This window comes from Corvus cornix, chromosome 1A, assembly GCF_000738735.6.
Source record: "Corvus cornix cornix isolate S_Up_H32 chromosome 1A, ASM73873v5, whole genome shotgun sequence".
Lineage (NCBI taxonomy): Eukaryota > Metazoa > Chordata > Aves > Passeriformes > Corvidae > Corvus > Corvus cornix.
This window is the reverse complement of record NC_047057.1, coordinates 787,514-799,235: the sequence shown is the minus strand read 5'-3', so window position 1 is coordinate 799,235 and position 11,722 is coordinate 787,514. Positions and strand designations below refer to the sequence as shown.

Genomic DNA, 11,722 nt, shown 5'->3' with positions numbered 1-11,722 from the left:
TCCATTTACATCATTTCAGAGAAGAAACACCAAGTTACAACTGTACAGAAATACGAGGTTATGCTTCCACAGAAATATCAAGTTTTCTTGTACAGAAATTTGTAGCTATGCTTGTACAAAAGTATAAAGTTACACCTGTACAAAAATTTGAAGTTGGGCGTGCGATGGAAATGATATAACTTTCCTAACTAATTTTTAATTGGTAGCTTTAATTACTTATGAGCAGCGCCCACTTTTAGCCAGCACTAGTAAAGTTCCTGCACAGACCTTCATTATTACTTTGATCATGAAATCATCGATTAAGTTTATTAAAACTAACCCCGACAAACTTCAATGAACAGACCCAAAGAATTTGAGGATTGGGCATGTGGGATCTGAAATTTATGGCACTTCAACGATGCTGGAGTAACCAGAAAATTAAGAGGAAATTAAGGCCTGAAAGGTTGGAGACTCCGTGTCTGAGAAAAAGATAAGAAAATTACTAAACAATTTGGACCAGATTAAAAAAAAAAAGTGAGAAATCAATAGGGAATAAAACACTAATTAAAGACGAGGATTATGCAACTTAGAACCAATAAACATTGATTTGTTTGTTAAAATGTATAAATAAGTGAAAATGTTTTGTATTGGGGTTCATGTGGAAGCCTGAACTTTGTCAGCCACACACACAAACCCTAGCCAAGAATAAATACCTGACTTGCTAACATTTTAAAAAAGACAGTGCTAGGAGTCATTTATCCCGACGGTTTCAATGACCCTTGTACAAAAATATGAAGTTGTGCTTACACAGAAATACGAAGTTACACCTATGCAGAAATACGAAATTACACTTGCACAGCACACAAAAAGACCTAAAACCCCTCAAAATTTTACCTGCTGACTGTGGCAACCTGTTGCTCTGACAGACATGGCAATGCGCAATTAAACAATTTAGCTGTACAGACAATTAAAATAAAACCAGAGCGCAATGTGTCCCCGCAAGGGCCCCTCCGCCCCCCCCAACATGGCGGCCCCCTCACGGCCTTCCCGCCGAAACGCGCCCGCGAGCGCCCTCCCCCGCCCCGCCCCGCCCCCTTTGCTCCGCCCCCCGGCGCGGCCGGTGACGCGGCGCGCGCGCCCGCGCAGGCGCAGAAAGCGCGAGGCCGCGGCGGCGTGAGGGGGACGGAGATCCCCGGTAGGAAAAGGGGGAAATCTGCCCGGCCTGAGGGGAAAACGGGACAGATCTGGGCAGAGGTGAGGGGAAATCTATGGGAAGGGGGGGAGAGAGGAGGTTTGGGAGGAGGACGGTGAGGTTTGGGGAGGGGGAGCGGTGAAATTTGGAGAGGGAGGTTGGGAGGGGTGTAGGGAGGTTCGGGGAGGGGGATCGGAGAGGTTTGGAGAGATGAAGTTTGAGGAGGGGGAGGAGTGAGGTTAGGGGAGTGGAAGGAGCAGAGGTTCGGGGAGGGGAGAAGTTTGGGGTGGAGAAAGAGGAGAGGTCTGGGAAGCGGGAGAAATTAAATTTGGGACGGGGGGTCAGAGACGTTTGAGGAGGAGGATCGAAGAGGTTCGTGGTGAGGGAGAGGAGAGCTTTGGGGTGGGGGAAAGGTGAAGTTTGAGGAGGGGAGAGAAGTGTGCGGAAAGGATTGAGGTCTGGGGGGAGATGTGAGGGCTGCCTGCCTGTGACAGGGTTATTTCCTTTACATAAGGTGTTACTGGGCATAAAGGAGGAAATGAAATCTGAGGGTTTCATATGACAGAAAATACTGTGTTACCTACTGAAATAAGTGAGAATTTTCGATAAAAACACTGGTCTTGCCTGGAGGAGGCAGGAGCTTTCCCTCCTCCTTTCAAAGGATATTATTATTCAAAAATGAGGGAGAAGGTGGACACTTTTCCTCAGTAACTTGCCTGAGAATCTTCCAGCTGAATAAAAGTTCACAGATTTTGCCTTTTCCCTCTGTTCTCACAGAAAATGACGCCGAATAAGAGTCCAGACACTTCCCTCATCGACCTGGCTGTGAAGATGAGGAAACAGGCTGAGACCAGGAAGGTGGTGCTGGCCTGGGGACTCCTCAATATATCTGTAGCAGGCATGATCTACACTGAAATGTAAGTTAATCGTTCCATCTGATTCAAACCAGCTAAGATTCCACTGTGTGAAGCCCTAAATATCCCCCAGGATGGAATTTTTGCTGAATTCTCCCTTCTTGTTTTGCTTTTCAGGACTGGGAAACTCCTAAGCACATATTACAACATCACCTGCTTTCCACTCTGGTACATTGGTGAGTCGTTGCGGCATTTAAATCAAATTTCAGGATTCTTTTTTTATTCATTTTTATTGCTGGGAGGTCGTTTTTAAGGCAGCTTTTTTTTTTTTTCTGTTTGAGTTCTAAATCAAAACTTTGTTTTGCTTTCTGCGATCTCCCTTGAAGCTGCTGGAATTCCATCCTTTTTAGTGGCACATAAGGAGTGTTAACAGCTTTTTCTCTGTCGTGAAAGGGCAGGAAGGACTTATTTAATGCATGAAATCTTTTTTAATGTGTGGATTAAGGCTTTAGAGAGCCTTAGATTTCTTTTCCTGCTGTGCTGTGCTCTGGGTGTAGGTGGCATTTTACAACAATTCAAGTTGGTTTCAGAGGAGGAGACTCTAAGTTGTATCAAACAGGGTGGAAAGGAGCAAATCTCATAAAATCATGAGATTTCCTTTTTGGAAGATAAGCACCCTATTTTAAAAATTAAAATTTAAAATAGATAAATTAATTTCAACAGTGAAGAAAATGATCTCCAGTGTTTCCTTCCTGAGAAAGAGAAGAAATCTTAGATACTTCCCCAAACTGGCAGCACTAATGATAACCTTTTTTTAATAGACATAGCCTGATCTTGCAAATAATGTCATTTTTGCTCAAACCATGACGGAAACTCGTGTGTTCCTTGCAGAATTTGCCCTGGCAGCCCTGTTCAGCCTCAATGCCTTGTTTGATTTCTGGAGGTACTTCACCTACACAGCAGCACCGACGAGCTTGGTCACGAGTCCCAACCAGCAGATCATGGGCTGGCTGCGCAAGGCAGGTGGGGAATAAACCCTCTTTTTAATCATTTTCAGGGTTTTGTTTTTTTTTTTGCTTCTCCAGTGCAGGATTCTTTATTGTGAATTACCTCCTCTGGTGTGAGCTGTAAACTGAGTGGGGGGTTTGGGGCTGTCCCGTGCAGGGCCAGGAGTTGGGCTCGATGTTCTTCCTCATATTGAGGTGGAACTTGCTGTGGTTTAGTTTATGGCCATTTGAGGTGGAACTAACTGTGTTTTAGGTAATTAAGACATTCAGTGTGGTAAAGATGAGAGCAGTGGGTAGGTGGAGGAGCTGATGGGATATTAGAGAAGCCCCCCAGGTTATGGAATGTCAAGCTGTAGGATTTATTCTGAGTTGGGGTCACAGGTCTCAGTTTTATCCGAGTTCTGTAGGGAGCAGGTTCTCAGTGTCCCTTTTAATATCTCTAAAATTGCCTTAAAAGCACAATCACGTGTGTTTTGTGTGTGTTTAAAGAAGGGGAATTTAAGGCTGCTGCATCCCCACTTCTAACTCTGCTCGTCCTTACATTGCAGCTGTCCAAATCACCCCTCCACGGGAGCCAGCAGCCAAGAGAGTGCTGTCCCTGACCCCTTCCCCACCCATCCAGGGGCAGTGTGTGCTGAGCTACAGCCCCTCCCGCTCTCCCAGTGCCAGCCCCAAGTTCTCTGGGAGTTGTCTGAGTGGATACAGCCCCCAGCTCCAAGCTCTGGCAGGGGCCAGCCCCTCTCACAGCACCTCTGTGACTTATTCACCCAGCAGCAGCTACAGTAAGGTAATGGCCAGGACACATCCTATGGGCACAGCTTGAGCCTCGTAAAGGAAAAAGAATTAAATTTTTTTTTGTTTTCTCCCAAGGTTTCCAGCTTCAGCCACTCTCCCAATGGATCTCCGTATTCCATGAGCGTGGGACCTGTGGACAGCGGTGGGATAAGGTCTCACTACCGATTCTCCCCCATTCTGTACAACAATTCCACCTACAAAGACGACTGCATAACAGATGTCAAATCCCTGGACACCTTCCTGAGGAACGAGGAGGAGAAACAGCACCGAGTCCAATTAGGTAAATTGGGGGATTTAGGGGGAAAAGCTTGGAAGGGAAGAGGTGTTGGTTTGATCCAAAATTGGCTTTTGTGATGGGAGAAGTACCAGTAAAAAGGCCAATTATGGGTGATCACCTGTGAGCTTGGCAAAGGACCCACTGAGGAATTGGGGCGGGAGGTAGAACCCCTCTGTTTTTCCTTCAGGCAGTTTTCCTCCAGTTATTCCTTTGAATAGGATCTAGGCATGGGAATGCTGATGGATTATCTCTGTAGCAGTTGTTGGCTGTAAGGGACTGAGATAAGATGATCACCTTGATAAGAAGGGGATTTTGTTGAGATGGTTTCAGATAAAGAGGCTGAATCCAGTAAATTTTTGTCTTGGATTGGGACAATCACGATAAGGATAAAGGGGATAAACTCCCTCCAGGCAGTTTTTGTTCTGGATTGGGACAGTCAAGATAAGGGTGAATCCAGTGTTTCTGCAGAGTGATTCAGTGTATTCACTCACACTGACCCCGTGTCCCTGTGCTGTTTGTTCCAGAATCACTTGGCAATAATTGAACATAACCTTTTAATGAATTAATCTTTTCAGGAAGCTCGGATTCCAGCTCTCCCTCCAGCAGCCCCACGTTTTGGAACTACAGCCGGTCCATGGCAGACCATGCACAGATCCTGAGGAAGTTCCAGTATCAGTTGGCTTGCAGGTCCCAGGCTCCTTCTGCACACAAGGATGAAGCTGATCTGAGCTCAAAACAGGCTGCAGAAGAGGTAAATTCCACAGAAAAAAAGGTCAAGAGGGAGAAACGGGATTTTAAAATGTACCTTTGTGCAAAGGTTTGGATTTGAGCTGTATCAGGAGTGTGGGGGAGAGGTCCTGCAACATTTAACCAGCTAAAAACTCTGGGTTCTGTGAGGTTCTCATGGATTTAATAAACCTTTCCATAGGTTTGGGCACGGGTGACAATGAACCGACAGCTCCTGGATCACATGGATTCCTGGACTGCCAAATTCAGGAATGTAAGTCCCTCTCTAAGGAATTCCAAGTGGGCTGGAGTGGGAAAATTCCTCCATGTCCTCTGTGCCTGAGATGGGAGGGATTGCAGTGCCTGTCTGAGGGCTGGGGTGGCTGTCATGTACAAATCCCACAAATTGTTCATCTCCCCGATTTCCTGAGACAAACAGGAGAGGGAATGGATCCATCAGTTTGTGCTTGGAGGACTGATTCATAACCCACTTTCCTCATTGTCCAGAAAAGCTTTATCTGATACAGTTTCCCCAACTGCTTTTCATTTAATTTTCTGCCTTTTCAGAAGCTATTAAAGGGTCACTTAAATTCTGCCTGGCCTGATAATTAAATTAAATTCTTTTCGATTGGCTTCAGTGTTTCTGTTAAAGGGGGTGATTGTAGGGTGTAAGCTGAGGGATTTGTTAAACATTCCTGTTGCTTCTGACCTTCAGTTTTCCCCCTTTTCCTTCCTAGTGGATCAATGACACCATTCTGGTGCCACTTGTGGATGAGATGGAATCTGTGAGCACTCAGCTGAGGAGGATGGGCTGTCCAGAATTGCAGATTGGAGGTAGGATCAGCAGCCTGGGAATTCCCTGTGGAATGGCTGTTACATAAATTAGGTCTGGGAAATATTTTTGTTCCATTTCTGCTCTGTTTTGGTGTGCTTTGTTCCACCTCCTGCATTTCATTCAGCTGGGAAGGTTTTCCATAATACTGGAAATGTCAATGCTAGCACAAGAATTTGTGTAAAATCCTTAAATGTATCTTTTTTTCTTCCCCTTAAATTTAACTGTAAGCTCAAATTATCATCAATTATTGCTTATTAATCAGTCAGAAACCATTTCAAAGACAGATGTGCTGTAAATATTCAGCATCTCCCAAAAGTCTCACTGTCTCCACTGCTCTGTGCTTTTCCAAATTCTTCCTTCAAATCACCCACTTCCTGAAAGAACTGTGAGGTTTTAAAAATTCTCTCGAATTTGTAAAAATTCTGATGACCTGGAGTTATGTTTTTCATGTCAGGTTAGGATTCTGAAGGAGCTGCTTCTTCTGTTGTTTCAAATTAACTGAGAGGAGGGTTTGGCGTGATGGTTTTTAATTAAATGCCTCTTTGGGGGCTGTTTCTTAGAGTGTTTCCTCAAGAGCTACATGTTGCAAAGCCTATAAACAAACAGTGGATGCTGCTTTTGTCCCCACTTTGTTTCTCTCCCTCTTCCGCTCATAAGTTCCTGTTGGTTCCTTGTAGCTTTGATGTGAAGGAGATTTGTGCTACTTTGTAGTAACTGAGCTGCTGCTTGCGGTGGTGTCAGGTATAAAATGTTTCCAGACCTCGGCAGGGGAGCTGGGAATGCTCCCTGGCTGAGCCTCCTGTGTTGCAGAAGCCAGCATCAGCAGCCTCAAACAGGCAGCGCTCGTGAAAGCTCCGCTCATCCCCACCCTGAACGCTCTGGTGCAGTACCTGGATCTCACCCCAAACCAGGAATATTTGGTGGAAAGGATCAGAGGTTCGTGGTGTTGCTGTTCTGATTTCCAAACATTTCCATGCCACAGTGGACTTGTTGGTTGCCCAGAGAAGCTGTGGCTGGCCCTGGGTCCCAAGGCCAGGCTGGACATTAGGCCTTGGAGCAACCTGGGATGGTGGAAAGTGTCCCTGCCCATGGCAGGGGCTGGCACTGGATGAGCTTTAACATCCCTTCCAACCCAAACCATTCCATGATTTCCTCCTGCCTGCTCAGGGTGGAAAGAGATTGAATCCTTTCATTATCCATGAACAAAAATCATCCTGTAATGATGATAATGTAACTTTACCCCCTTTTATCAACATCTCCCCAAGCCTTTAAGAGCTGAATTTTTCCTGTTTTCTACACGAGAAACCCCCTTTGTTTTGATGCACTTCCAGCCCCCAGGAAGTGAATAACTGCTGTTGCTTCCAGAGCTTTCCCAGGGAGGATGCATGAGCTCCTTCCGATGGAACGGAGGAGGGGATTTCAAGGGCCGGAAATGGGACACGGACCTTCCCACCGACTCCTCGGTGAGTTTCCAGGGACACCTGGATCCCACAGCTTCAAGCTGCTTGCATTTTGGGATAGGGTTTGGAGGGAGGAGCCAGAAATTCTTTGAGGAACATGGGAAAATCAGAAATTGGAGCTTCGCAGCTTTGCTGCTGGATAATTAAAGAGATTCCATTGCTGGAAAATCAACCTTGAAATAGGATTTGATTCTGTGGTTGGGAACATGGTTAAATATTTGGAAGTGTCCAGCCATGGAGCAGCTGAGTGCCCTGATAAAGAGGAACACCTCAAAAGTGCAAATAAAGAACTTTTGACATTAATTTAAGGCTATTAGTAAAAAAAAAACCCACCCAAATAGACAATTTCACATTTTTGTTCATTGAGGGTAATACGATGCTGTGAGTTCCAAGGGACAGCTCCCAGATTTTTTAAGATTTTAGGCATTTTTTCCAGCAAATCTCCTGTTTTCCCTGTCAAACAGCTGCTGTTGGATATAAGGAGCACAGAAAGCATCAGATCACAGATAATCTGCTGATGTTGCGCACATCAAGTATTGAGAACTCTCCAGAAAGGGTTAAAACAATCCTCAAGCTGTGACCTGATCTGGATGCTCAACCCAGGACTTCATTTCACAATTTTGTCATTCCTAAGATTCGTGGCCGGCCCAGACTTTTCCAGTGATTTTCATGAGCGAAAGGGAGAAGTTTCCTTGCTGGGTTTGGGGTGGGCAGAGCTGTTTTTTGAGCTCCTCTGCCCTTCTCAGCCAAATCTGAAATTGGTGATTTAGGCACGGAGCTGCTCCTAAGCCTGGGGTTAAGCCAGTGTTGTAACCACCAAAGACTGGGATTAACTCCTGGGATCATGAGGAGGAAGCTGCTGGCTTTTGGGGCCATTCCAGTGAGATTTGGTTGTGTTTGCCCAGATCCTCATGCACGTGTTCTGCACTTACCTGGACTCCAGGCTCCCGCCTCACCCCAAGTATCCTGATGGCAAAACCTTCACTTCCCAACACTTCATCCAGACTCCGGATAAACCAGGTACTGGGCTGGCCTGGAGCTGCTCTTTTCCTCTGGGATCAACTCAGCACCTCTAAAATCTGGGGGTTTTTGTTAATTTTTAATTCAGACACTTCAAACGAAAACGTGTTCTGCATCTACCAGAGCAGCATCAACCCACCTCACTACGAGCTGATCTACGAGTGCCAAGTCTACAGCCTGCCCAAGGTACTGGGGTTTGTTCTCCTCCTGCTCTCAGGCATCATTTCCAGGGCTGATTTGGGGTCTTTTTAAATCCTAGACCCATTTTTTGTCTGTTTACACAGAGGATGGTCCAGCTTGGTCTTTGCCCAGGACTTGGTACTTCCTCTGCTGCTGAATACTACCTGTAGTATCTATTTAGGAGACAATAGTTCCTAAGTAGGAGCAATCATGTTGATTTTCTGCCAATTTATTGTAAAACCCCAAATCACAATCCCTGGTGGGTGATGTCACTGATGTCACCTCTTAAGGCTGGTGTGAGTTCTGAGGGGAAGTTCCAAACTACCAAAATCCTGCAATTTTTAGTTGTTTTGATTTCTAAATCCTTGTCTCTTCCTGTGGTTTCAGGGCAGGAACAACATGTTCCACACCTTGCTGATGTTCCTGTACATCATAAAGACGAAGGAATCTGGGATGTTGGGGTAGGTATCTGTAGTGGTTTGGTCCAAAATACTCATTACTGTTTATCTGCTGTGAGATAAGAATTAGGAGAAATGCAAAGCAGGCACCAAACTTGAAAGAATATAAACAAGTTTATGAACAGACCTAAAAGAAGAAAAAAGTCATACCACACCTTCAGAATACTTCTCCTCCCCCCACCTTTCTCCCTTCTCCCACTGACAATGTAAAAAGACAACCCTTAAGATGTTCAGTCTGTTTACCACTTCCATAATAACCTTGTTCAGTCCATTTAGAAAGAGAAGTCTCTTCTTGCTCATGCTATGAAAACATTATCACAACGAGACAGCCGCCCACTTCCAAATATTGTTCAGTCCATTTAGGAAGAGGAGTCTCTCTGCCTGCGTGTGAGTCCTTTCCCCCGACTTGCAGCTTTTCCCACAACTGCTTTCGAGGGTCCACTCTTGAAGTTTTTTGGGGTACAATTTTAAGGCTGAGCCGTTCAGAAACAAAAACAGAGGCCCTTCTCCTTCCCTGGGAGCAAAGGGTCTTCATCATCTTCATCGTTAGGACTATCTCTGGGAGCATCTCTAGGAACTGAGGTTTTCTCCTTTCCCATTTGGAGCAAAAGTCCTCATCTGGTTCATCTCTAGGGACTGAGGTTTCTCCTTTCCCATTTGGAGCAAAAGTCCTCACCTGGTTCATCTCTCCCTGTCCAAACTTCTCATGAAATTACAGCTGCGTCAGCATCTGCCTATCTCAGCGCAGGTGCTTCTGCTCACGAGCTGAACACTCCACCCCCCAGATCTTCATGAAATTACAACAGGATACTCTGATATATCATAGCTTCACAACAGAATTTCAGCTTTAAGCATCTCCTCTCTCTCTTCCCTCAGGTTTTCAGCTCTTCACAGCAATAAAAGGGTTAATCTCACCTCGGCCTTGCAGCTTTGCAGCTGGAATGTTGAATTTTTCTTATCGCAGTGGAGAGGGGGGAGAGCCGAGCCGCTCCGGCTGCCCACGGCAAGGCAGTGGGGGGGGTTCCACGGCTGGAACAGGTCCATGGCTTCAGGATGGCCGTGGCCCGGCCTGGCCTGGCCCAAGCAGGGCCTGGCCGGGCCCGCTGGCCCCCACACGGGGCCCGCAGCCACCTGTGCCAGCGCCGGAAACGAGAGAGAGCTTGGAGGGGGAGTTTGCCTATTCTTAAATGTGGATCACAGAGGTGATCACAACTTTAAGTGGCTTAGAGAATTGTCCATATTCAAACTGGCCAGCTGATAGGTTCTATCAGTTCCCAGAGGAAACTGTAAGCACCCCTTAGCAAGGACGTCCCTTCCAGGACTATGCTTGCTAACCTATGACAGTATCCCATGGGAATGAGGTGGGGATGGCATCAGACCGAAACCACCACAGTGGGGTGATAATTAATGGTGTTAAAACCAAATTACCAGCAGCTTTTTAATAAAAGTGGCTAATTCTGATCCCTTTGGGTTTTGCAGGCGTGTAAATCTGGGTTTATCGGGAGTCAACGTCCTCTGGATCTTTGGGGAATAACGGGACACAGCTCCGGGGGACGATGCTGCTCTGTGGGATGAACTTTGACTTAAACATGGATTTACTACAAAACAGGATAATTTAAGCTCAGCTTTGTAGACAGAGGGAGGAAGTGCCTGTAATTCCCATGTGGATTTTGCCGAGGCATTACTTAGAATTTTTCACCACGGAAATGCTCCTGTGAATGAACTCCAGGCGGGAGTTCTCTTTCCTGCTCCTCACCTCAACCTGTCCTGTTTAAACTGAGCTTCACTGATCTCAGACTAAGCTAAACCAAACCTCCTTTGAGAGTGCAGCTGGAACAGCCCTCCCAAAGCTGTGCACAGCTGTGAGTGATCCAACACTTGGAAGGATGAAGCAACTTGGACAACTTCAGGATCCAAGAAGTTCCAAGTCTGGAAGCTCAGACTCAGTTTTGCTCCATTTTATCTGCATGATAAAAACCAATTAATTTTATCCCTGAGTTTTGGTGTGTGTTTTCAGACGCCTCGAGATGTTCCTGCAGCTGAAAAGGAAAGACAAAACCATGTTTGACTTGCTGCGTTCAGCAAATAAGAATTTTACTTGTATTTTCAATTTTTATTTTCATTTTTTTTGTACAAAACCAGCGTGGCCTCTCCTCTTAAGGGACCTTGTGAGCTCTGAACCCCCCGGGTACCTTCACTGCCACCAACTCTCACCTGCCTTCGCTTTTGAATGGAATTTTCCTTCAGCTTTTTTCACTGATCACCACTTGTTTTGGGAGCTTTGTGCACCTTGGTGGGGAACCAGGCTCTACACAGGCTTTGGAAAGTACCTTTTGGGGGAAAAGCACTTGGATTGGCTTCAAAGAAGGGATTAATCAGTATCTGTCAAATTTCTGTAAGGGGCACGGGGAGAATTTGTTGTAAATTCTGGTAAATGAGTATTTTAGAAGTGTATTTAGAACCATAAACACATGGAATCATTGTACTGTATTTTTTACTGATGGGAGGGGAAAAAGGAATTTTTGGAACATTGCTGTTTTTTGGTGTGAACTGACTGGTACTGGGGATTCTGTGTCTCTCCCCTGGGGGACCTGGGTTTTTTCAAGGAACTGGTTACAAAATGGCTCATTTGGTTCTTGTATTAAATGAATTTGTTTTATCAAACACTTTTTGGGGTTTTTCTTGGGTTCAGCATCACCATATCCATCCATGTACCAAAGAGGAATGTTCAAGAACCAGATTTAGCTGGGTTTTACCCCAAAACTCCCCTGCTCAAGGCCAGCACAGCCCCATGAGCTCCATCGGTCTCATGTTCTAAAAACTTGAGGTGCAGAAATGTCTTCTTTCACCAAAATGTGGGAATTCTTGGGAAGAGCCTGTCCCATAGGGTGCCTCAGGCTCTGCAGCCCCAGGACCCTGCGCACTTTTGGGGTCCCCAG

At 45.8% G+C, this 11,722-nt stretch overlaps 1 protein-coding gene across 1 annotated transcript; it reads left to right on the top strand.

Moving 5' to 3' along the window:
- Window positions 1-1,126: 1,126 nt before the first annotated feature.
- On the top strand, window positions 1,127-11,447 carry TMEM209 (transmembrane protein 209). Its single transcript, XM_010410033.4, has 15 exons — window positions 1,127-1,233; window positions 1,949-2,088; window positions 2,203-2,261; window positions 2,917-3,048; window positions 3,581-3,819; window positions 3,903-4,107; window positions 4,680-4,855; window positions 5,033-5,104; window positions 5,568-5,664; window positions 6,476-6,601; window positions 7,031-7,128; window positions 8,031-8,145; window positions 8,234-8,331; window positions 8,713-8,786; window positions 10,263-11,447. Exons 2-15 carry the CDS (start codon window positions 1,952-1,954, stop codon window positions 10,315-10,317), a joined length of 1,683 nt encoding a protein of 560 aa, XP_010408335.3. The 5' UTR covers window positions 1,127-1,233; window positions 1,949-1,951; the 3' UTR covers window positions 10,318-11,447.
- Window positions 11,448-11,722: the final 275 nt, after the last annotated feature.

What these genes read in the sequence shown, in the direction of transcription:
- TMEM209 (XM_010410033.4), top strand. Translation starts at nt 1,952, where the DNA reads ATGACGCCGAATAAGAGTCCAGACACTTCCCTCATCGACCTGGCTGTG. An exon ending in GGGCTGGCTGCGCAAGGCAG is followed by an intron (nt 3,049 to 3,580) that starts GTGGGGAATAAA and finishes CTTACATTGCAG; the next exon opens with CTGTCCAAATCACCCCTCCA. An exon ending in AAGGAATCTGGGATGTTGGG is followed by an intron (nt 8,787 to 10,262) that starts GTAGGTATCTGT and finishes TGGGTTTTGCAG; the next exon opens with GCGTGTAAATCTGGGTTTAT.